The following is a 26,122-nucleotide window of genomic DNA, read 5'->3' on the forward strand; positions in this document are numbered from 1 at the left end:
CTCAATACTCCCACCCCTGGTAATGTCAAATGAATGTTTAGGATTATTGCCTGACTTGAGGAAATCTCACATTTCTTTCATTTAAGAATTATAAGAAGGCTGGAGAGATAGCTCAGTTGGTAAAGGACCTGCATTGCAAGCATAAGGACCTGAGGTCACCCCAGAACCCACATAAAAAGCCAAGCATGCTGGCTAAGTGTGGTAATCCCAGTTCTGGCTAGTGGGAGATAGCTGGAACTCAGGGGTCCCCCTGGCCAGCCAGCCTGCCAGCCTGGGATATTCATGGAGCCCTGGGCCTCAGTGAGAGTCCTGTCTCAAAAAATCAAGATGGTTGGCTTCTAAGGTATGTCACCTGAGGCTGACCTCTGGTCTCCACATGCAAGTGCATGCAAGTATTTGCACACTCGTGTTTGTGCATGCATGTGCTCGTGCACATATACACACAGAGGCCACACACAGAGGCACACACACACATACATGTACTGATTCTAAGATACCAGGGCAGGGTGAGCTCAGCAATCCCCAGGGCTGCCAATCATCTTAGGCTATTTAACATTTACTTGTGCAGTGACTGATCATAAATATTCTGTAAAGTGGGGATATATTAATCAATTTGTCAGTGACTGAGTCCATAATATCTTCATATATGCCCATGCACTGTGTCAAATCATTGAGTAATTTAAATGGTAATTCTATTCTTATAATTTATTCTTTCCTGGTTGGTGTATCAAACAACTTGAGAGCTTATTGATTGCTTCTATTCTAATTCCTCTCTTCTTCTTTGTGACTTACGGCTTCTGTTCAACAGGGAAAATTTAAGGACTGTGAGGCAGCGTTTTTCTTCCTCTGAGGAGATTAAGGAAATGGACTGTGAGTTGCCTGTGCTCTCTGACTCCTTGTCCCCACGTTTGGGTACTTGACACCGCAGAGACTGAACATCCTCATAAATGACACTTTTATAGCCCAGCAATGTCTTGATACTTAATGGGAGTGATCATAAATCACAAGATTATATCCTCCTAAATGCAAAGTAAGAGTCTCCTAGTGTTCTCTGGCTTACTTGAGCCCCAGAATGCAGCACCCCCACCCCAGGTGCTGACTCCCTAGGAAGATTTCCTAAGGAAATCTGAAGAGAAAGAGGCAGCAACCTTAATCAGTGGGGGCTGAAACAACTTCACAAACTTGTGTGAACTCACTTCCAGGATCCCTCTAGAGACTTGGAAGGGGTCTGTATAGGAGAGGGCTGCACCTCAGTTTCATGTTGTCATGGCCACAAACCACCATGAATCTAATTGTAGAGGCTCCTCAGAGATGCATTCTCCCTAACTCACTCAGTTTCTAAAGCACCTCTGCGCGATAGCTGTGGCCGTTCCTCCATTCGATGCCTTTTCTCTTCCCTGGATTTCGCCTCCACGTGGGCATCTTCTCTAACTTTGTCTCATGTCTTATAACATCCCTGTGCTTTCATGAAGACACTTAGATACTCCAGAATGATCTCCTCATCTCAGGACCCTCCTTTGGATGATCACTCTTGCAAAGCCCCCTTCCCTGTAGTGACACTGTCTACATGATGTCTAGAGTCACCCAGGACATCACCAGGAGGTGTCCTGGGTGGGCCTGGAGAGCATTATCTTGATCACATCAACTGAAGTGGGGAGATCCATTCTATGTGGGTGACACCATTCCCTGTCTGTGACCTTGGCTTGTGTAAACAGGGAAGGGCACAGAGCAGAAGCAGGCATTCATTGCTGTCCCCTTCCTGACCGTGGATACACTCTGACCAGCTGTCTCAAGCGTTTATGGCTGTGGCTTCTCTGAAGAGATGGACTGTGTCCTGAACTATAAACTAAAACTAAGCTTCTTATTCCACATGCTTTCTTTGTTGTTACTTTATCACAGCAACAGAAAAAGAAACTAAGACACTACACAAAGTTGCCTGTGTGTAGGCTCTGGAAATTGTGGATAGGTAGACATTTAAAGGCTGCCGTCTTGTTTTATTACAAGTGGCTGATCTTAGACTTTAATCAGGAAAGTGTCCCTCTTTGTCTTCGTCACCACAGATACATTTGGTTGTAAGTTCCCACTGGGATAAGATAATGAAGTAAAGGAGCCTTTTCCATTGAGAAAAGACAGCAGCGATGTGTTTGGGTAAACATTTATTCTAAGACGCAATATTTATTCTTCGGAGTTGGAGGACACCAGGAGTGTGGCCCCTGGGGTGATAGCAGTTACACCTTTACCCTTGAACTCTCAGCACTTCCACAAGAGGGCGGGCGCGTGGGCTATATTCAGGATTATTTGCTTAGTGGCACCCTAGAAGCACAGTCTAATCACCCCAGGAACTTTAAAATCACCTGTGCCCAGTCAAGACTAATTCAAAGTTGTGCCAAAGCGGAGTGTGGGAGGCTGTGTTTCTGCTGCTCCAGGAATATGAATGCATAACCAGGGCTGGGTGGAGAACACCTCGTTAGGTCCGAGCAAGGCAACGACAGAGGTTTGCTCAGGGCTGGAAACGAAAGTCTAGCCTGTGCTGAGCAAGCTTTCCTTCGTGGTCTCAGACAATGCAGACGACTTTTTTTTTTTTTTTTTTTTTTTTTTTTGAGACGGGGTTTCTCTGTGTAGCCCTGGCGGTCCTGAAACTCACTCTGTAGACCAGGCTGGCCTCGAATTCAGAAATCCACCTGCTTCTGCCTCCCAAGCGCTGGGATTAAAGGTGTGCGCCACCACTACCCGGCCAGGCAACTTTTAAAAATACAAAGGGGGGCCTGATCTGAAGAATACAACCCTCTGGTCAGAACCAGTTCTCTGTGTACAAAGAGATGTGTTCAGAATGGGGAGGTGTTTTTTAAAACACTCAGGACTTGTAAAGAAAGAGGTCCATCCTAATGCGGGATTGGAAGTGCATGCCTTTAATCCCAGCGCTCGAGAGGCAAAGGTAGATGGGACCTCTGTGAGCTTGAGGCCAGCCTGCTCTACAGAGTTGTATGACAGCCTCGGCTACATAAAGAGACCCTGTAGCCATGTTCCAAGTCTTTTTTGGTTTTTGTAGTACTATATATTGACCAGGAGGGGGAGACATGCTCCTGAAAAGTGTAGCTCCCACAGGTCTCAGGTCTGGCAAGTAACAGTGAATCAGGTGCAAAGGTTCCTATGGTCTCAGACAGAATACAGACAGAGCAGAAGAACGCCATTCTGTAGATAGCACTGTATTCATCAGCACTGGGTTAGATCAATCTCCGTTCCCCAACACTTTGAAACACTTAAACCACAAGAAAAATATATGTTTCCAGGCAACATCGGTTTTCTTTTTCAAAACTGAGGAAAAATTCAAAGCCAAGAGAATAACATTTTCTTCCAAGAGCCAGCACAACAAGAAAGTGTCACACGCCAAACTTTCAAAATAAGAGTTCTTTCCCTTGTTAATTACAAAATAAACATCTCATAACCTGATTTTTCTTTTTTTTAAATTAGAAGAATGAAGCTGAAAGCCTGGGAAGGAGAAGGTTGTTTTTCTTTGCCAAGCTAGAACCATCCAGAACCACCTAGAATCACCCAGAACCATCCTGGCTTTCACTCGGAGGAAATGAGCTTTCCACAGGGACACAGATGGTATCTAGCACTAAATTATTTCCCTCCCACAACTGCACAAGAGCCACCACCCTGCAAATCCTGCTCAGGGAACTGTGCCGCTGTGCCGTGCGAGTGTGGAATCATACTCGTTGATCAGATAAAGGGTTTGTTCCGGGAGCCGCCCTATGCTACTGTACCAGCTGCTCAGGGATGGTTTAGAGAGGAGTGTTGGAGGATCAATAACCAACTACTGGCTGCCAAAAATTCATTTGCCACCAAACCTGCTGGCCTGAGTTTAATCCCTGGGGCTTGTTAAGTCCGGGCACAGAAAAAGCTAAAGATTCCCACTGGACCCCCAAAGCCTGGGGACCGTCTGCTTAGTCCACATGGTGAGCAGCTCAGAACATTCCAGTCCTCTGTGTTGTTAGAGGGTTCACTTCAACCTAAGCATGAAGCTGAGCTCACCCCAGGGACTCCAACGGAATTGAAAATTTACTGCAGAGCAGTCTTAACTCTCATCGTAATCTCAAAACAAACTCCCAGCGATCATTACACAGAAGCAAAGACATCCCTTAGTCCTGCCCGAGCTGGCCTCTGCCCTGCCGTCCTTTCAAAACGTTGGTCTTTTGCTGCATTTCCACCTTTACAATATTGTGACCTCACTGTCGGGGTGAAGCCGAGGTCTGTTCACCTGAAAGTCAGAAGAGCACCAGGCTCTCACCGATTTTTCTGCACAAGCGGACTGAGACAACCTCAGAACCCACGTTCCTGGCCAGGAAGAATGGAACCTCTGACTGGTTTATAGGGGAAAATGTGTCGAGACTGAGAGGCAACTCTCAGCCTATACAGTTGCTGCCCCATCCTGTTGCTCACATCCAGAATGTGACCCTTAACAGTGACAGCAGATATTTTTTAAGAACCCCAAAGATGCCAGGTGGCGTTGGTACACGCCTTTAATCCCGGCACTTGGGAGACAGAGGCAGGCGGATTTCTGAGTTCAAGGCCAGCCTGGGCTACAGAGTGAGTTCCAGGACAGCCAGGGCTATACAGAGAAACCCTGTCTTGAGAAAAACAAAAAACAAAAAAAACAAAAAAACAAAGTTGTACACTGGGTATATCCTCTAGCTCACAAGGAAAGATTATGAGATAGGTGAAAACTAGGATGGTTTTGTTTGTATTGTCTCCAAATCCACATGTTGAAATTCAATCACCAGTGTGGCGATATCAAAAGGTCAGGCATTTAGGGATTGATCAAGTCACGGAGGCAGAGGCCCCTGGATTAAATGGTTACCTTGCAGAAGAGCTTGAGGGGCAAGTTCCGTCCTTCCAGCAGGTTCTTCAGCAGTATGAGGATGGGGAGCAGAGAACACCCTGAAGTAGATGGTATCGGCGCTCCCGCCCTCCAGATCTGTGAGGAAGATACGTGTGTGTTTCTTTTCTTTTGTTTTATAAATTATCCTGCCTCAGGAATTTTCTTATATTAAAGAGAAACTTCTCAGCAAAGTACAACTGTACCTCAATAAAGGTTGGGGCACATATGAGACTCGAAAGCACATGTATGCAATAACTGGTCTTACCTTTTTCTAAGTTAATGCAGCACATTTTAATACTATGTGGTAGCATAGCACATCTTTGCCTTGACCTTTTTTGGCTTGCGAAGACAGGAACAAGGTTATCCCAGAAGGAGAGGCACTCTCCACTGTGTCTTCCATAGCCAATCTCTGCCTGGTTGGCATGGCACATACTGCTCCTGAGGCAGGGGGATACCTAAAAAGCATCCAGGAAGTCCAGGTGCTCGTGGCACTGAGGTTTGTATGGGTGTCTTCCAGTTTTGTAAAGTAGGATCCTTTACTTCAGGGCTTTCTCACTAAAGCTCAAAACCCATTTGGTTCTCCACAAATTTAGGTCATAATTTTTCTTAAACTAATTTTGGGGGTGATCTTAACTTCATCTCTAACTGGAATGTCTAACATAAAATTTGCCTAATTGCTCACAAGAGGATGCTCACAGGCTGTGCGATCCTGCAGCACACCAGTCGGACCACAATGCAGCAGTGGGAGATGTGTAGGAGACACCCATCCCGCAGACAAAGCATTCCCTGCCTCCTCCACAGGAGTTCACTGATCAGACAATGGCTGGCCACAGTTAATCAGCTTCTTGTTTCTTATACTCCAATTATGCCTTTGTGAAATTTCAAATTCAAGTTTACTTATGATAGTTATTTTGGGATATAGACGGAAGTTTTAAAGAACTGGTGGGTGGTGGTACACACGTCTAGTTTCAGCACTGGGAGGCAGAGGCAGGTGGACCTCTGTGAGCACAAGGCCAGAGTGATCTGTACAGGGAGTTCCAGGTCAGTCAGGGCTACATAGAGAGACTCAGTCTAAAATTAAAATAACAACAACATCAACAAACAACAACAAACAAACAAACAACCACCCTGGCTCTAGAAGTGCTATTGGGTAATGTTGGAATGTAGTTATGTCAGGAGAGAAAGTACAACTGGCTGATGGGAACCTTTTTTAACAGGTACAATTAGCCCTCAGGATCCGTGGGGTCTAAAATCCACGGATGGTCATATCCTTTGTGGAAAATCGCATGCCGTTGCATGAAACCTTCAGGTAGCATCCCCACACATTAAACCCCCTCTGGATCACACGTTATACCCAATACAAAGCAAGCCCGATTGAAAAGCCTACTGAACTGTGTTTAGGGAACAGTGCTGAAAACGCAAAGTCCGTACATGTTCAGGGCCTGTTCAGCCTCGATGGATGAAGGTGGAGAGGCAGCAGAGTCCATGCACAGTCTGTAAATCCAGACTGTGTGAAAGGAGGGAGGGCGTATGCAGGGCATGCCCAAGGCCACAGGGCACCCCTGAGAGCTGCTGAGAGTGTAAGCTGTAGCTTACCTGATAAGGATCTGTGCTGACTGGTGACTTCTCCAGTGCTGACATGGCCCTGTGGTGGAAGGGAATCTCCATAGAGCTGGGATGGCAGTTGCAGGACTGGTGGGGCTCACAGTACTGGGGGACCTGTAGCAGGGCTGGCCACCCCAGCAGTTGAGATTCAGACTCACCAACTGATAACCACTATTGTGATTCTGAAGTAAGTCAAACTTCCAAACGCCTAGGTGCTGGGATTTGATACTTCTGGCTTTGTCCTCCTCAGTAAGGGACAAGTGCTGTATGCAGATGAGCGCAGGGGGGCGCTCAGGGTGGAAACCACAGACAGAGGCTCTATTTACTTCGGGGAAGCTGCCTTGGTGTGGCATGCACTATTTCCTTTTATCCTGTATGGACTCCTCTAATTTTAACGTAAAACCATATGTGCTGAGCCAGGCAGTGGTGGCACACGCCTTTAATCCCAGCACTTGGGAGATAGAGGCAGGTGGATTTCTGAGTTGGAGGCCAGCCTGGTCTACAGAGTGAGTTCCAGGACAGCCAGGGCTATACAGAGAAACTCTGTCCTGGAAAAAAAAAAAAAAAAAAAAAAACACTGCATGTGCTTTGAGACAGGGACTTGCTGTGTAGCCCAGGCTGGCCTTGAACTTGTGACCTTCCTGCTCAGCCTCCTGAGTGCTGAAGTTTCAGACAAGCATCCCAGACTCAGCCTTAACTTGAAGCTCTACCAGCTGAGAGCGACTTGGCTCACTTCCTAAGCACCGTTCTCTTCCCCATCGTTGATGGTGGGTCCCCCACCCCTGCCCTCTCTCTACTCTGTCTTCAGGGTCTCTCTCTTCTTGGAGCCTGCCTGATGGCTCACAACAGCCCTGGTGCCTGATTCACCTTATACTTTTGGCATCAATTACACATCCTCTGGGCTGACTTACTCTCATATGTCAAATTGAAACATAAAATGGGGTTGGGGGGTGGCTGGCGAGATGGCTCAGCGGGTAAAAACCCTGACTGCTCTTCCGAAGGTCCTGAGTTCAGCAAACACATGGTGGCTCACAACATCCATGATGAGATCTGACGCCCTCTTCTGGTGCGTCTGAAGACAGCTACAGTGTACTATGCTGGAGCCAGCCGGGCCAGAGCAAGCGGTGCTAGAGCAAGCAGAAGTCCTGAGTTCAATTCCCAGCAGCCACATGATGACTCACAGCCATCTGTACAGCTACAGTGTACTCATACACATAAAATAAATAAATAAATAAATCTTAAAAAAATAAAAGAACCATATTGAGGCTAGAAGGATGGTTCAGTGGTTAAGAGAAAAAAAAAAGAAACATAAAATGGACATCAGATTTTTTTTAATTTACAAAAGCTTCAATCACATACTGTTCAATCTTCTAATTCCAAGACAAATTCAGTCTTCCTGCTGTCTGAGACAGCCCCTTATGGGCTAGATGGATCCTGACTAGTCTTTAAGTTGGTGTGACAGTTGATAAGCTTCCATTTGACTCTGATAGTGATCTCAACACACTGATCTACCCTGGGGGTGACACAGAATATCTCTACAGAGATCCTACTACAGCCTAAAACACAAACTCATAGGCATTGATTTCTAGATATTAGAGGACTCGTAGATTCCACATTTCAAAAAAGGCACAAATTTTCATTAGCAAACTCTGTATTCATCAGATTTTATATTTATTTCCTGATTAGCTAACTCAGAAAAGAACATTCTTTTTGCATACTTATCTTCCCCTCTCTATTTTGCTATTAATTCCATACATAATCACATTAATTACTATGGTACACCTGAAGCTGTTTAAGGAAAACTATTGTAGGAAAAAAATTGCAAAGCTAAGAGATTTATATTTGTTATCAGTGCAGAACTATTGATTTCCAAAAGAAAAATATTAAAGAAGGCGTGATGATTATTGGGCAGAATTCAATTTTATTTATTTTTATTATGTGTATGTGTGGGTGCCACATGTGTGGGTGCCAGAGTAGCCAGAAGAACGCACTCGATCCTCTGGAGCTAGAGTTACAGCGGGTTGTAAGTAATCATGTGGGTTAAGGGATTTAGTCTTCTGCAAAAGTAGCAATTGCTCTTAACCACTGAGCCATTTCTCCAGGCTCAGAGTCCAGTCTTCTAATGGTGGGGCAGAACCATACAGTGGAGGGACTTAGGCCAGGGCAGCCCAGTACTTTGTGGTCAACATGTTAGTAGGAGTAAGTGAGGATGTGGATCAAAATTTTATAACCTCTTTTTGCTCTCTGGATAGGTGAAAGAAGCCATATTTTCCTGAGCTGGCGAATCTACTTTGGTGTCAAATGTGCTCTTATAATTTAGAACAACTTTTTAATCCCTGCAATGCCAGAACAAAGGGCTTCACAGAGCCAGATACATCTATCTTAGAGGGAAAACAGAACAAACCTCCCTTTGGTTGGTTTGAACCTGCCCACCTGCCACACAAGCCAACTCTGTAGCTTTGGCTCCTACACCTTTTAACCCTGAGAGTTACGGGGTGCTGAAGTTAGACTGATCAACACAGGAGACCTCAATGTCAAAGAAAGAGAGAAGTGGATAAATGCCTGGATGGTGGTTAGCCCATCCCCCACCCACACACGCTGGCACTGTCTTAAGGCAGCCATAAAGATGAGAGTCCTTCAGAGACCTTCTTCCATTACCGTGCCCCAGACATAGTCACCTTCAGACTTCTTCATCTTGCCTTTTCTCAGGAAATTAAAATAGTCTTTCGGCTGGAAAATAAATAGGTAGAGATGTAAACTAGAGGGAGAAATTTCCATAATAACAAGAAAACACTCAAGGAGAGTTTGAAATATTATCAAAAGAGAAGCAAAAGGTTCCATCTGTTTAAGCAACGATTACTTTAAAGGGAATTTGTATCCTGCACTTGGGGGTGGGATGCCTTTCTGGGGAGACTGAGGACAGCGCCCCCTACTGGCTTGCTCAGGAAGCTCTGTAGGTGCCATCCAGGATACATTAACTCCTGCCTGCCTTGTTCTTCCCTATCCTTTCACAGTCCTGTGAATTTCAGTTCTTCACTTCACTTTCTTGTACACAAACTTTTTAAAGTATTGTGTAAAGCATTTTAAGAACGTATTTGCCTTCGGTACTTAATGAGCTCTCAAAGCATTATTTTATGAGTCAGCATCTCCCACTGAACCCTAAGCAAGTCCCTGGGATCCCTCAGAGGGTCCGACTCCCCAGTGCTGGGATCCCGTGTGCACACTACCATTCCCAGCCTTTACACAGGCCTCAGATTTGTACAGCAAGTGCTTACAGACTGAGCTAACCCCTCAGCTCCAACTGAGCCAGACTCTCTGCAGTGGAGCCAGCCATCACTGGTTTTTAGAATTCTCCAGAAGATTGATTCTGATGTGCAGCCGAGGCTGAGATCCCAGAGGCCGACTATCAGCATGCTGTGGAAATGCATGAACTTACACGCTGGGCTGATAATCACCTACTGTTCGCAGATAAAGAAACTAAAGGCTCGCGCTGAGTCTCACTGGCGCATTTGGGATAACGCTGACGTTCAAGGCTCTCACCCCAGCTCTGCTACACCTGTCCTTGTGGTAAATACCAAAAATCAGCCTTGTAGGTCACACCCAAGGATTACCTGACACACACTTAGGGTTCAGGTCTGTCTGAACACAGGGCAGAAGTGACAGGTTAATTAGCCAGAGGGCTATTATGAAAGAGAAAGGTTTGTGTATAAAGTTTTTTTTAACATTAAAATTTCTTTATTTATTTTTAGTGTATGTGTGCGTGCAGGCCACATACATATGTGGAAGTCAGGGGACAATTTTGGGGAATCAGTTCTCTGCTTCCACCTCGTATCTGCCTCATTTGTGCTCCAGGCAAGGTGGCCCTCAGGTTTCTGGGCAGGTCTCCTGTCTCTGCCTCCCATCTCATGGTGACTCCTGGGGCCCTACATCAGCCTTTTCCCTTGGATCCCAGGGGTCAAACTTGAATCACTAGTGTTTTACTCACTCACTGAGCCATCTTCCTGCCTCCTACTGCTGGCGTGGTTGTTTATTATTGTTATTGTTGTTATTACTAATAATTTCTCTGTGTGCGTACATGTGGAGGTCAAAGGACAGCTTTCACCCATCAGTTTTCTCCTTCAACTGTGGGGCCCAGGGACTGAATCCAGGGTGCAAGGCTGGAGCAGTGGACACTCTTAACTGGGACGGTCTCACCACAAACACTGTGCTGTTTCCTGAGCTCATTTATTTAAAAAAAAAAAAAAAGCATCTTCTAAGTATTTATATATTTTAAGGGTCTCTTTCTATATGAGGCACATGTATACACCCACCAGACCCTGTAACAGGTGCTGAGTCAATAGTAATCCTATTAAAATGCTACTCATAGGGTGCCTTTATCTCATTTGCCTACGCTGGAATTTGGACATAGAAAGAAGGTTTGGCAGGGTAATTAAGGGAACGGTCCTGGGGGCAGAGGCCCTGCTTTCTTCCACCATTGATACTGTTCAACTTTTGTTTGGGCACTTGACCTCTCTGTGTCAAGTTTCCTCAGTGGATTTGCAAGTTGCAAGAGGATGAGAGTATTAACTTACAGAAAAGTGTACATGAAGCTTAGCTGATTCTTAACGGTGTTCCCTACCAAGAGTCTTTCCTGCACCACAGAACTGACGTGCAAGAGAACCTACAAATGTAAAAGTGGCTCTATGTTGCGGAAAACGTGTGAGACTGAAATGCACAGATAAACCAAGATCTTTTAAATAGAAAGAGGATTTTCCGTGAGTGCTCAAGATGAAGAAAATTACAGAGGAATTCTGTGTCCCTTGTCCTGAGCCCAGCTGAAGCAGCTGCAGAAACAGGCAGTCTGCCCCACCCCCACCCCATCTACATAGGGGCTTCTAAGAAGCAGGCAGCTATCTAATTTAGGCTTGAATGCCAGTGACTTTGCTTAAAGTAGAGTGGGGGAATGTTACATAATATATTATAGCACATCAATGATGTCACTTTACTCACAGACCTGGCTGAGGTGGCCCGGGTGCTTTGTACTTCTGCCTTGTTCTGGAACCTCAATCTGCTAAATAGGTTAGCAAAATGTCAGCACAGGATAAAGAAGCAAGCCCATGAATAATCGTTAGTTGGCAAGTCTCCCTCTCTATAGTCATGTTCCTAATGATCCTGCAGCCACCAGTCACAGAGTTCAGCTGCCTGACATCTGCACACCTGCCTGACACCTGAACACCTGCCTGGCATCAGCAGACCTGCCTCACATCTGCACACCTGCCTCACATCTGCACACCGCCTCACATCTGCACACCTGCCTCGCATCTGCACACCCGCCTGGCATCAGCAGACCTGCCTGGCATCAGCAGACCTGCCTCAGATCTGCACACCTGCCTCAGATCTGCACACCACCTCACATCTGCACACCTGCCTGGCATCTGCACACCTGCCTGACATCTGCACACCTGCCTGGCATCTGCACACCTGCCTGGCATCTGCACACCTGCCTTACATCTGCACACCTGCCTCACATCTGCACACCTGCCCCACATCTGCATACCTGCCTCACATCTGCTTCCTTCCTTTCCTGTGACAGAATTGAAGTCACCAAAGTGACAGGAAGCTTCTAACACTGGTAGCTATCTGTGGATCCTGGAATTTAACACAGCCTTTAAAAGGATTTCAAAGGAAACAAAATGTCCTTCTAGATCTTGAGATCATCCATGAAGCTCTGATGGATTCACTAAAACAGAGTCAGCTGGGGCTTTGGGCAGTCAAAAGGCAAAATTAATCAAACCAGGACCAGAGTAAAGGTTTGGGCTGAGCCCTGAGCGCATGAGGTGCAGCAGTTAGGGACCCAGAGGAAGGAAATGACAACCTGGGCTGAAGACAGGGTTAATAATAATAATAATAATAATAATAATAATAATAATAATAATAATAATAATAGAAGAAGAAGATAATTATGGTATTGCATTGTTGTTTGTAAATATCACTCAGGATCCTGGGCAAGGCATATACTCACAAATGGGTTAAATTCTGAACTGCTATGGGATGTCCTGATGCTGTTTGAATTCTGATGTTAATTCTGCTTCAAGAGGGGTTGCCCCTGACAAGCAGGCAGGCCATCACATACTCAGGTGGTCTCATGTCAACCTTCTCCCCATTTTAATTGGTCAATAAAGGCTAGAGCCTGTGATTGGGCAGTAGAAGGGAAAGGTGGGATGGGAGGTCTTTGAGATGGGGGTAAGTAGAGCAAGATGAGAAGACAGGGGTGGGAGGAGCGGGGAGGGGATGGAGAAAAGAAGGAGGAGGAAGTCAAGATGGAGCAGAACCACATGGCCAGGAGAAACTGCAACTAGCAAAGGGTCTCATATCTGGGGAATAGGAAGGCTAGTGATGGATCTGCTCATAGCTGGGGAATGAGTCAGTATAGTGCTAGTGCCCAACATAGGCATATAACTTACAAATATAATAATAGATTGTGTGTTTTTATACAGCCTTATGGGGGTAGGATGTTACTACAATATTTGGTACCCAATGTGTGGCTTAGAACTGAACTAACCTAAGAAAAAAACTCCCCCAACCCCAGTATAAGCAACGTGGCTGTGCTCTAAATCTGCAGCAGGGTGGAAATTAAACTAGGCTGGCTCTAAATCTGCAGCAGGGTGGAAATTAAACATCAAGTAGGGCTAAGGAGTCTACAGAGAACTAACCGAGAGACTCCCTTCCCAAGCCCCAAGCAAATTGCTGCAACCAGAGGCAGCACCCAGCCCCAAGCTGGGACTTAGACAGTGCTACAAGCTGGGACTTAGACAGTGCTACAAGCTGGGACTTAGACAGTGCTACGACGGACTAAGGACCCTGGGGCGTGACTGCCTGTGAAGACGCAGATGAGAACTTGCAAAGCCTTCTCATAGGCACAGCGGGCTAATCCAGACATCTCCACCTGAGCAAGCCTTTCTGTGCTCACTTCCCATATGCCCCACATCTAAATAGGATACAGGACAGCCAGACCTGCTCTACCAACCACCAGCACTACAGACTGTCTGAGATCAGCAGAAACGCTGCTGGCTACAACCCAAACAAAGACAGGACAGCCTAGAAGCAAACTGTAGTGTCCGGAGTTGATCAACAGAAGGAGGGACGAAGGTACAAGAAGCTCCAGATCAGGTAATAAGAATTATAAATTGGTAATATATATGTATATATGTGTGTATGTATAGATGTGTATATATATATGTGCATGTATATACATATATAGCTATATGCTGATCTATATATTAGATACTTAAAGATGAAAAGCACAGTAAATACCTCTTTTGAGTTTTATGGGAAGATATTTTGAATATTTCAATGGGGATGGATTTAAAGGAAATTGACACCTTCCCAGTTATTATTACAATGTTAAATATCTTGGATTACTATGTCTTTTAAAAAGACAGAGCCCTAGATAAAAAGTGATGAGCCTTAGGGAAAGGATTAGAGCAAACACTGGAACAAAAGGTACAGGAATTTATAGGTCATGATAAGTGACAGAGAGAGGAAAATGAAGATGAGAGACAGAAGCTGGAAAGGATGCTAGAACAAAAGATGCAGAATTTCATAGATCAGACTAAACAGCAAAGAGACAGTGATAAAATTTGGAAGCAGAGTCTAGAGGATTAATTTACTAAGGTTAGTAAATCAACATAAGGTAGATACTACAATGTCAAAATTACAGCATAAAGAAAATTAAAATTATGGAAGCAGGGACTATAACAGAAGATACAGGAATTTATAGAGCAACATGAACAACAGAAAGATAAATCTAAGACTTAGCAACATGGCCTAAATGAAAATGAAGGTTCTGTCTGGGCCGGCCAGTGCCCTGAGCAGAGCTTGGGTGAAAGCTCCGTAGCCAGTCCCACAACACCCAGAGGAAGCTCCACTCCCAGGCGCTCTAACATGCCCAGGATCAGAAGTGAGGAGTACACAACATCTGTCTCAACACTGGGAGTAACAGGGACCAGCGGGACCAGACACAGGCACTCAGCCAGCCAAGTGGCTCAGTTTGCTTCCAGTCTGTCTGGGCTGGTGCCCTGAGCAGAGCTTGGATGCAAGCTCAGGAGCCAGTCCCAAAACACCCAGAGGAAGCTCCACTCCCAGGTGCTAAAACAAGCCCAGGGTCACAGGATCCCAGAATCATAGGATCACAGAGACAGCTTGACTCTGGGGAGTTCTGACACAACCAGGATCATAGGAAGGACAGGCTCCAGTCAGCTTTAGCAAGGGCAGGTAGCACCAGAGATAACCAGATGATTTGGGGCAAGTGTAAGAATATAAGCAACACAAACCAAGGTTCCTTGGTATCATCAGAACCCAATACTCCCACCATAGCAAGTCCTGGACCCACCATCACACCAAAAGAAATGTAGACAATTAAATTGGGAGGGGGCTTGTAAGAGAACAACAAAAAGTGAGACTGAATGCTTTGCTTGATGTTTGTAACTCTTGTATCAAGTTACCACAGTAAGAGCCAAGATTTTAAGCACTACTAAATACAAAACAAACAGACAAAAACACTTTATATATTTATGTTCATTTAAGAAAATGGTAGTAGTGATGTATTATTTTGAAATATACAGTTAATACGTTTGGAGTTATTTAAAATTTATATTGAGAAAAACGTTTGTATTTTCAGTATTGCTGTAGACAAGCATCTACATAAGACTGTTAAATTGATTATTGTTTTATATCAAACAAGTTTTATAATACTCATTTTTAGTGTTATAATGTTTTACAAATTTTAAAGAATATGACAAAAAAAGATATTGTAGGCATTGAAGGGGGGTCTCTGGGAGGAGTTGGGGTACAAAAGGAAAACAAGAATGTGATTTAATTCAAGAGGGGTTGCCCCTGACAAGCAGTTGATCACACATACAGGTGATCTCATGTGAACCTTCTCCCCATTTTAACTGGTCAATAAAGGCTAGAGCCTGTGATTGGGCAGTGGAGGGGAAAGGTGGGATGGAGGTCTTGGAGAGTGGGAACAAGTAGAGAGGGGAGAATGAGAAGAAGGGAGGGAGGATGGAGAACCGGAGGGGGAAGCCAAGATGGAGCAGAACCACGTGGCAAAGAGAAACCACAAGCAGCAAAGATCTTATAGCTGGGAAATAAGCCAGTATAGTGCTAGAGCCACCCAATCTAGGCATATAACTTATAAATAAAATAACTAGATTGTGTGTTTTTTATAAAAGTTTATTGGGGTTGGAAATTACTACAACTCTGAACTGTTATTGATTCCGTTTGTTTGGTGTGTGTGTGGGGGTGTGGGTGTGTGTGTGTGTATGCGCACGCACACACACACACGAGCCATTCTATGCATATGGCCATCAGAAGATAGCCCCAAGGAATCAGCTTTTTCTTTCCAACATGTGGGTCCTAGGGATGGAACTCAAGTCACTAGGTTTGGCAGCAAGCACCTTTAACCACAAAGCCATCTTGCTGGCCTAAAAATCCCTTAAGTACGTCAGGGTCTTACTGTTAACTTGGGCTGGTCTTGTACTCTATATAGTTCAGGTCAGCCTGAACCTCTTCACCTTCCTGCCTGAGATTCTGAACCCTGGGATCATACACCTGTACCACCACACCTGGCACTGCAGGCTTTTCCAGAACTATCTGCTAACATTTGGTGGAGAGGAGGCAAATGAAGGGATTTCGTGTGGTGAGGGGGGCTGGGGTGGCTGCAGGAAGCAGGTGTATGACAACCGCAGCCTTCCTCGGGGAGATATGAAGGCACAGAAGGCAGGCAAGGACAGACTGGAAGCATAGGTACACAACCTCCTTTCCCACTTGGTGGCTCATGGGGAGCAAAGTCACAGAGCACCCAGAGGTTACGGGCAGGCACAAAGCAGAGTAGACAAGGGTGTGGCACCTCTAGTGAATGTAACCTGGCTAGTCAGGGGTTGGGAGCGGGCTTCTGGATGCTGCCTCTGAAGGAAGAAAAGAACTATTAAACAACCAGAGACTGTGTACAGCTGGCGGCAAAGCTGTGCCTAGCTCCCCACTCTGTTGAGGGTCTGAAGAACAGGATTTTGTCCTTAAGGAGGACTCTCAGAGTCTCACATAGACTTTACACCTATGGCTATAAAGCTTTATACCAGCGGCCAAGAGTAAATCACACTGCAGACCTGTGTTTGCTTTCGAGGCTCTGGTAAATGCAATTTTTATTTCTCCAACTAAAACTGTTGGTTATTACTAAAGGAGATGGGCAGAAAGAAAATGCAGGAGACTCTGGCAGCCGTTGGGTGATTGACATAAAGTCTGCTTGAGATTTCCGAGAGTCCTCCTTAAGGACAGAAGTCATTCTTCGGATTCCCCAGGTCTAAGGATGTGGAGACATGACTGGTACTGGACAGCCCACAAGAGGTGAGAGTTCACACTGAGGACAGAACAGAAAGGTCTCTAACTACACTGCAGGGCCACAGCCCAGCCCTCAACTAGGCCTACCTCCAGGCTTTAGGATGAGAGAGAAGCAGGCTTCTGTTTTGTTTAGGACATTTGCTGTCCTGGTTGGGTTTGGTTTTTGGTTTTGGGGGGTTTGCTTGTTTGTTTGTTTGTTTGTTTTATCTGTCAACGTGGCACAAACCTAGACATATCTGAAAAAGGAAATGTTAGCTGAGGAATGTTTCCATCAGACCGGCCTGTGGGGCATTTTCTTGATTGGCCAGGGCTACCACCACAGACACATAGTCCCAGGGTGTATAGGAAAGCAAATTGAACAAGCCATGGGAGCAAGCCACTATGGTCTCTGCATCAGTTCCTGCCCAACCAGATTCCTGCCTCAACTTCCTTGCAGGATGGACTGTAAACTGTATGATGGCGTTAACCCTTTCCTCCTCAGGCTGTTTTTTGGTCAGTGTATTTATCGCAGCAACAGAAACTCAACTAAGACGCTTACTTTGTTTTCTGTCATATGCAGCTAAACTTTATCCTAACCAATACACTTTCTTTTAAAATAAAACGCCTTCATAGTTCTGCTCTGGCTCTCCTCCCTCCCAAGCCTTCACACTGTGCTTATAATAAAAAGTAGCAAGCGTTAGAGAAACTCACTTAGGTCTTTGTGTGGTAGGAGAGCTTTGAGAATGCTCTAATCTGCCCCCACCCCAACAGACACATACACACGCACACACAAAACTTCTCTGGCTCACCATTAATATTGCCTTAAAATTCTAAATATATGGGTCTGGAAAGACAGTTGAAAGCATCTATGGCTCTTGCAGAGGACCAAGTTCAATTCCCATCACCCATGTGGTGGCTTACAAGCATCTGTAACTTCAGTGTCAGGGTATCCAACGCTCTTTTCTGACCTCCACAGGCTCCAGGCATGCATGTAGTGCACATACATGCATACAGGCAAAACACTCATACACATAAAACAAAACAAATAAATTGTTTAATTTTCTAAATATTTTTTGTAGTGTGTGTTTATGTTATTCTTCACTAAAACTGTTTGACTCAAATTTTAATGTGTGTGGGGGCGCAGACCTATAATCCTAGCATTTGGGAAGTTGAAACTGGCAGATAGCTATAAGTACAAGTCTAGCCTGGGGTACACAGCAAGACTCTGCTAAAAAAACAAACAACAGTGAACCTCATAAGCACTTCAAGGCTTACTTTTTTGGGTTTTTTTTTGTTTTTGTGTGTTACCTTCGTATACAAATGCAGATGCGTGTGCCTGCCAGTGGAGGCCCAAGGTTGGCATCCAGTCTGCCTTAACACCTCTCCACTTTATATATGGAGGCAGAGGCCCTCTCTGAACTTGGAGCTTGCTGGTTCAGCTAGTCTGACTAGCCAGATCGCTCACAGGATTCCTGCCTCCACCTTCTACGCTGGAGTTACAGGAGGGCTGCCACGCCCAACCAGCTTCCACAGGGCTTGGTGGCCTGAACTCTCTGAGTCACCGTCCTAATTTCAAGCTGTTCTTTTTAAATCATTGCACAAACTAACAAGACATTAATGGATTTTTATTTGATACCAAATGTCTTCTCCCTCTATTTCCCTCTAAATGGGAAATCCCAGTATTTTGGGGTGCTGGGTACTAAAATCATGGGGCTTATTTGGTTAAAGTTCCCCAGAGTTTTCCCCTTTGCCCCAGATTCTTCAAGATTATGAAAACCTGAGACTCAGGATTCCCTCACTGAAGAGAGACCTGCGTGTGTGCCTTAGTCGACAGAGGAATTCTATACTATGTATCCTTCCATGAGTGTATTTGTGTAGAAAACAAGCAAATGTCACCGCCTTACATTTATATGGCCACTTTAAGCCAAAAGTGACTTTAGTCCATTGTCCTCTGTGCAGAGGCCTGGCACTGAGTTCAAAAGGCTAAGCAGAGATTAGCTTCCACCAGGGACACCTTTTACCGAACATTTTCTGGGGGAAATTCAGCAATGAATGTGCTTTCTCTTTGAAGGCAATTTCCTTCCAAGAATCAAAATAAATCATAACAAATAAGATTATAACATAATAAAATATATCATAACAGATATAAATATATTAATAAATATAAATATGAATAAATCATAACAAATAAGTGAAGAATTTGTAGAAATGAAAATTGTCGAGTATTTTCATGAAGGAATCCATGTCTACTGCCTAAAGTGCTGGTTCTGTAAATGCTAAGTTTGAAGTGATGTGCTAAGGACAGGCGTGCGGCTCCTTAGCTATTCACTGCTCAAGTACTTCCTGTATCAAGCGGCCACTGCTTTGTTTCTTCTGCATCTGAGGGTACTTCTTTCTTTTAAAAAAAGCCTCCTTTAGGTAATTACTTTTCTTTCCTCTTTTATAAATATATAATAATCAAAGCCTAAAAGAGACTGCTGTGCCTAAGAGGGTAGATTTTATTACTCTATTTTAAAAGTGTCTTCTTCATCAGCTGCTCTCTCGTACAACCTAAATTGTTAAATCACCAGGAGGCAGAGAATTTATTCTCCATGGAAAGATATTTTTAGATCCAGAAGAAAAAGAAATTAAGTCCAAAGGACAATTGGTTTCTTAGAAGAAGAGCTGTAAAGATTAATTTTAAAGTGAAGATGCCACCCACCATGTATAAAGAATTAAGTCTAAATAAAAAACATTATGGAAAGTGTTCAAATGTTTTCTGTTGTAATTTTAAAGATCAGTGTATGGGCCTGAGATGGCTCTTGTTCTTGTAGAGGACTGAGCTTCAGTCCTCAGTACCCACGTGGTGCTTCACAAACTGTAACTCCAGTCCAATGTGATTTGATGCCCTCTTTTGGCCTCCAGGGGAATCAGGCAGGCACATGACATATTATAATATGTACATGCAGGCAAACAACTCTCACACATAGAATAAAATAAATAAATATTTTTTAAGGATCAATGTAACTTTCAAAAAATATTAAATTTACCAATACAAATGTCCATATTCAGTAGACAGGAAGTCTGGGGAAAATAAATCTTTCTTTGCTTTTCACCACAGCTTCTCAGTCTAATTGCCTCTTGGAGACAGGTGTTTGTAAGAGCTGCCAAGACCCAGGCTCTCACCCTAACAATTCTGGTAACAAAGTCAGAGTTACCTGCTATGGCTGCCTCCCTGGAGGACGGGGCCCACAAACCCTGGGACTTCAGGGGTGAATTTGGTCTCCATGTGTCAGAACACACAAGAAGATCTCAGTTCTTACCATTTCTGGGCTCTCCTCAGTGAGCTTTGCCATCTTCTCTGAGATCATCTTCTTCAGGCAGCTGCTCAGGAAAAAAGCCTAAGAAATCCAGAAATAGAGATCGCTCTTAGGCCAGGATGGTGGCGCACGCCTTTGACCCCAGCACTTGGGAGGCAGAGACAGGAAGATTTCTGTGAGTTTGAGGCCAGCCTGATCTACACAGTGAGTTCCTATGCCAGCTTGAGACCCAGTCTCAAACAAACAAAAAAGCAAGCAAGCAAACAAACAAGCAAGCAAACACCAGGACCAGGAGAGATGGTTCAGCAGTTAAGAGCACTGGCTGCTCTTCGGGAGGACTCAGGTTTGAATCTCAGTACCCACACGGTGGCTCACAACAGCCTGTCAGTTCCAAGGGATCTGCTGCCCTCTTCTGGCCTCCTGGGGTCCTTTATGCACATACTACACAGGCAGACATTCAGATGAAACATTCATACACACAAAAATAAAAATAAAAATAAACAAATCTTCAGAACACCAAAACCCTCCCTCAACTCAAAAGGTCCTCCTCCTCCTCCTCCCTCTTCCCTACCCCTTTTCCTCCCTCTCCTTCTTCTTCCCCTCCTCCTCCTCCTTCTTCTCCTCTTCCTACTGCATAATAGAAGCTAAAACTCACCAGTGCATGTTAAAGAATTTTGTCTTTAACATTCAGAAATTTGCTTCAAGTGCTATTAGCAGGCAAACATAAGTGTTCTCAATCACAGCAATGTACTGAGAGTACATTTTAAGACAGATGAGTAAAGCAGCCAGAACCATTCCCTCGTTAACCCTGCTTCTACTTCAAAATGAGCAGCTTGCGTTTCATAAACAATAAGCAACACACTACTTACACTACTCATCAAATAAACAAATCTTCCATGAGATAAAAACAGGTCGGCCATTGCCCACCAGTGAGTGCATGGCTGGCTGGGCCCCCAGGGCAGAGGCACAAGCGAGGGAATGTGTCAGTTCTATCTTTTTAAGTATTTCCCACAATAAAGCTCCTCCCGTCCCTCTGGGTCTCAGGAGCTTCAAGACCTAGCTCGACCTTACCAGGCTTTCTCTCACGTCCACCGCACCACAGGTATGCACAGGCCTAATTTATAATAACTAGTCCTGTGCGCCTGCACATAGATGCGACTTCTACAAAATCAAGAAGCAAGACAGTAAAATCCTGAGCTGATGCAGGTGGTTTGGATATTTAAATGGTATTCCACAAGATATAGACCAATTCCACTATTTGCCTATGCTGGTCATGCAAGCATGTAGGCTAGGGTCTCAATCAACCACACCAAGCTTGCTAGGTACAAATAAAACAAAACAAAAACCACACGTGAGCTTTTGTTTAACGGAGCACGGCGAGAGCTTGCCCTTTGCCCTCCTCTGTATTTGGAATGCAGTCATGTGGAACACAACATTAATGTCAAGTTTTCCTCAGTATTTTTATTAGGATTTAGAACACCTAGAATTATTTATTAATTTTAAAATTTATTATTTTTATTTGTGGTATGACGTTTTGCCTGCATGCTGGTGCCCTCAAAGGCCAGAAGAGGGTGCTGAATACTGGAACTGCAGTTACTGATAACCAAGTGAGCCACCATGTGGGTTCTGGAAATGGAACCCAGGTCCTTTCCAAGAGCAGTAAGTATTCTTGGAGCCATCACTCCAGCTCCATCATCATCATCACCATCACCACCATCACCATCATCATCACCAGCAGCAGCATCTTGGTTTTTTAAGACGGGGTTTCTCTATGTAACACTAGACATCCTGGAACTTACTCTGTAGACTAGGTTGGTCTTGCACTCAGAGATCCATCTGTTTCTGCCTCCCGAGTGCCCCTTTATTTATTTTTTAATTAAAAAATGTTTCACCTGGAGTTTTGACTCCAACGTGCAATAGCTAAGATGGGGGTTTGTTGCTGATCATTTCCTCTCCTTTGGGGGTTTCTCCTCAGTTTAGTTAGACACTTATGATCTGGATGTTCTCTGCTAAGACTTTCTGGTTTTGTTTGGGGTCTAGGTGTCTGGCTCCAGGCAATGACTTACGTCTGCTCTAACTGGGTGAATTCTGTTCTCCCCAGGCTAGCTGCCTGATTCCTCTGAGCTGCAAGTCAGACAAAGGCTAAGCTTCCTGGGAGGAGCCTATTCCTCAGCTGCGAGGCTGAGCCCCCTGGGAGGAGTTTACTCCTCAGCTGCGAGGCTGAGTCCCCTGGGAGGGATCTACCTCAGCTGCGAGGCAGAGCCCCCTGGGAGGGGTCTACTCCTCAGCTGCGAGGCAGAGCCCCCTGGGAGGGGTCTACCTCAGCTGCGAGGCAGAGCCCCCTGGGAGGGGTCTACTCCTCAGCAGGGAGGCAAATGCTTCCCTTCTTCAGTCAAGCCAAGGGACCGTTGGAGATGTCAGTCACTCACTCTCAGCAGCCTTACTAAGTTAATAAAGGCTCTGTGGTCTAAGCATGGGATCAGAGAAAACATCCCACCCCACGGCTTGCTTTCCTTTATTTCTGGTTGGGCTCAGGCTGGCTTCAGGCAGAAGTAGGTGGTACTAGAAGAAAGTAGATCATGGGAGGCGTGACCTTCAAGGAAGCATTAGGACCCACCCACCCCCTTCCCTCTGTCTTCTTCCACACTGAGAGAGTTAGATCCACCAAGTGTTTCAGCCATGATGTTTTGCCTTGCCACAGGTCATGGGACCAAGTGAACGCAACCTGAAGCCATTGGACTTGAGAGCTACAATAAACCTCCTTTGAGATGATTTTCTCTCATCTCAGAGCTGGCTGGTGCATTATCTACAGTTCTCTGAATTTATGACCATGGTGACCAGGAAAATAAAGCAAATACAAAAGCAAAGTATTTCAGTCCAGTGCCAGTGAAGGACCGCCCCACCTCGCCCAGGCCCGCAAGTCATGCTCTATCCTGAGAACTCACCTGTTTGGTGTAAATAACAAACCACTGCTGGCAACTATCTTCACTATACTGAAATCTCAGCTCTAGGTTCTGGTTGAGAGTTCGCTGGGGCCCGTGGGCATCCAGCAGAGTTCCCTGCAGAGGAAAAGATAACCATGAACATGCCTTCGGATACAGTGTTCATGATATCAACAGCAACAATTCCCCAACAGCTATCCGGCTCCCCAGGAGCCATGGCAGTCACTCAGCACAGTACAGTACAGGAAATGTTATTAAGGGGACAGTACAGGTCTGGGGAGGGTAGGAGCATAAGGGAAGGCTTCCTGGAAGCGGGGGTGGGTGGGAGGTGGGGGGTGGGGGGAGCATGAGCAGGAGGAGAGGCTGTCCGGGCGGCTTTGCTTTCTTTTTAAGAGGGGAAGGTGAAACCTGGTGGTGGTGGCGGTGATGCACGCCTTTAATCCCAGCACTTGGGAGGCAGAGGCAGGCGGATTTCTGAGTTCGAGGCCAGCCTGGTCTACAGAGTGAGTTCCAGGACAGCCAGAGCTATACAGAGAAACCCTGTCTAGAAAAAAAAAAAAAAAAAGAGGGGAAGATGAAGGGTAATTCCTGGTAGAAGAAAGAGCAAAGTCAACCCCCTGAGGGATGAGGGCGGCTGGTAGGTTAGAGACACTGTGTATTAAGGTGTCTGGAGCAGCTCCAAGCAAGGTCAGTGAGGATGAGGCCTAGAGAGTCAGGAGAGCGGAGATTCTGAAGGCTGTGAGGTTTGTATACAGCATCTATCGCTCCTAGTAATGAAGACTCAAGGTCCCTTAGGAAAGCCTCCCTCTTCCTCCGTAGCTAACCGGGTAGATCCCTCAGAGAGTGACCTCAGAGGAAACCCATGGTAAAGCTTAGGCCAACTGACAAACACTCTGCGTGTTTGTGAAGAACAAACTAGCAGTAGCTGGTTTTAGATGCTTTAACAGATAATGCTGCGGAGAAAGGGAATAAATGGTGGACCCCACAGATACTCTGCCCCAGAGGAGTTTTTGTGCATAGCCCAGGGTGGGAGAGCCCAAAAGAAGACAGACCATGCTGAGGTGAGAGCAAAGACAAAGTATGAAGGTGAGCTTAGAGTTCGTGGGCAGAACCCCCTGAGAGCACCTGTAAAGTGCTTGCCTGAGCTGTGATCTGTGAGACTCTGACACTAGTCCTGAGTCTCCAGGATGAAACACACAGAGGAGGAGGAGAAGAGGGGCAAGGGGGGAGAGAAAAGAGAAGAAGAGGAGGAAGAGAAGGAGACTGAAATAAAGAAACCCATGAGATACCACTGCACATCTGTTAGGATGGTACAGTTCTTAAAAGTCAGCTTATGAGCCGGGCAGTGGTGGCGCATGCCTTTAATCCCAGCACTTGGGAGGCAGAGGCAGGCGGATTTCTGAGGCCAGCCTGGTCTACAGAGTGAGTTTCAGGACAGCCAGGGCTATACAGAGAAACCCCGTCTCGAAAAACCAAAAAAAAAAAAAAAAGTCAGCTTATGACCAAGTGCTGGCAAGGCTGAGAAGAAAGCAGGGCCTTCAGACACACCTGGCAGAGACATAAACTCATACAGCTGCTTTGGCAGATAGACTGCCACATACTCTGAAAATTAAACACAGAATTACCATTTGACCCAGTAATTCTGATCCTAGAGACATACTCAAGACAACTGGAAACAGCTCCCAGAGTCAGTACGCAGATGTTCACAGCAACACAGCTCATTTCCACAGAGACAACCCACATGTCCATCTAGAGATATAGGGGTCTAGTGTGTACATCCATAGAGTGGAGCATTTGGCCATAAAGAGCAACAGACAAACAACAACAACAACAAAAAAATGATGCCTGCTACAGTAAGGGTGATCTCAGACCTCACGGTGCTAAGCCAAAGCTAGTCAAAGGGCCATGTTGTATTACCATGTGCTACTTTTAATAGGAAATTTCTAGAACAGGCAAAGACTGTCCATAGAGATAGAAAGTATGCACTCAGTTGCTTAAGGCTGGTGGAGCCTGGGTGTGGGATGTACTCAGCTAAGAGGTGTGAGGCTCGTCTGTAAAGTGATGAAAGTGTTCTGGAGTTGACGGTGGCGGCGGTGGCACAACTAAGAATATCCTCAATACTGCAAAGGAATGGTGACTTGTGCTCTGACAAAGCCAGCACTGGTATCAACCACAGCCATAGCTAAAACCTGAAAACACAGAGTCTGCAGGAGAGGGATAGAAAATGCCAGTCCACCACACCAGAGATCACCACTCAGAAAGAAACGAACGGCTGACATGTACAGAGCCGTGACTGAGTTTTCAAAGAACTGCACTGTGATAGATAAGAGAGAGATAAGAAAGACCAGGGATAGACAGACCCTCACCCAACAGAAGACAATCCTCTCAGACACATTTGCAACACTGGCCAAAGTCCATCAAATCTGGGGCCACAAAATAAATTTCCACAAGTTTGCAAGTAATAAAATCACAAAATTTATCTTTGATCCTAAAGGGCTAAAAGGCTGGGGGGAGGGGGAAGGGGGCAGTGTTAAGAGTTGGCCCCACCCACTGTGTGGGGATGTGGAGAAGCAGTCAGGAGTGGGGGGGGGAGGGGAGAGAGTTATGAGGGATCGCCAGATGGTCAGTGAGGCGGTTCTTCATCATCAGATGGTCAACAAGGTGGTTCTTCATCAGCAATGAAGCATGAAAGAAGAGTGGAGAGAAAAGGCAGAGGAATTTCTGTGTTCTAGGTGTGGCAGCCGGGGGTGTGGAGTCCTATCTGCCAAGACTGCAAACAGATGAACTTAAGGACAAGGGGCAGGTCTGCCATGGGAAACATGAGGCTTCAATGTCCCTGAGACCCAGAAGGAGGTGGCCAGCAGTGGGAGGAGGGAGATGATGGGATGTGGAGAGATCTGAATAGTGGTCTGACTTCAGAGATTGTATAAAGATGCTAGAATGGAACCTTGGGACAGACCAGGTTTCAGAAAGCCAATAAGTAGGGGAGGAAAAAGACAAGGCTTTTTTCTTTCTTTCTTTTTTTTTTTTTTTTT

The 26,122-nt window shown here is 45.4% G+C and overlaps 1 protein-coding gene across 2 annotated transcripts in view; it reads right to left on the reverse strand.

The window, feature by feature from the left end:
• Positions 1-7,801: 7,801 nt before the first annotated feature.
• The window catches only part of Snx31 (sorting nexin 31), a 47,405-nt gene continuing 29,084 nt past the window's right edge, over positions 7,802-26,122 (reverse strand). Inside the window, exons 11-14 of one of the 2 annotated variants that reach the window (XM_031358402.1) lie at positions 23,091-23,204; positions 20,149-20,226; positions 11,481-11,537; positions 7,802-9,217 (exon numbers count right to left, since the gene is read on the reverse strand). In XM_031358402.1, coding sequence (XP_031214262.1) covers positions 9,125-9,217; positions 11,481-11,537; positions 20,149-20,226; positions 23,091-23,204 — 342 coding nt within the window. In that variant the 3' untranslated portion in view covers positions 7,802-9,124. The remainder of the gene's footprint in view (positions 9,218-11,480; positions 11,538-20,148; positions 20,227-23,090; positions 23,205-26,122) is intronic. The other variant, XM_031358403.1, reaches the window with a different exon arrangement.

The sequence above is a fragment of the Mastomys coucha genome, unplaced genomic scaffold (genome assembly GCF_008632895.1).
Source record: "Mastomys coucha isolate ucsf_1 unplaced genomic scaffold, UCSF_Mcou_1 pScaffold7, whole genome shotgun sequence".
NCBI lineage: Eukaryota > Metazoa > Chordata > Mammalia > Rodentia > Muridae > Mastomys > Mastomys coucha.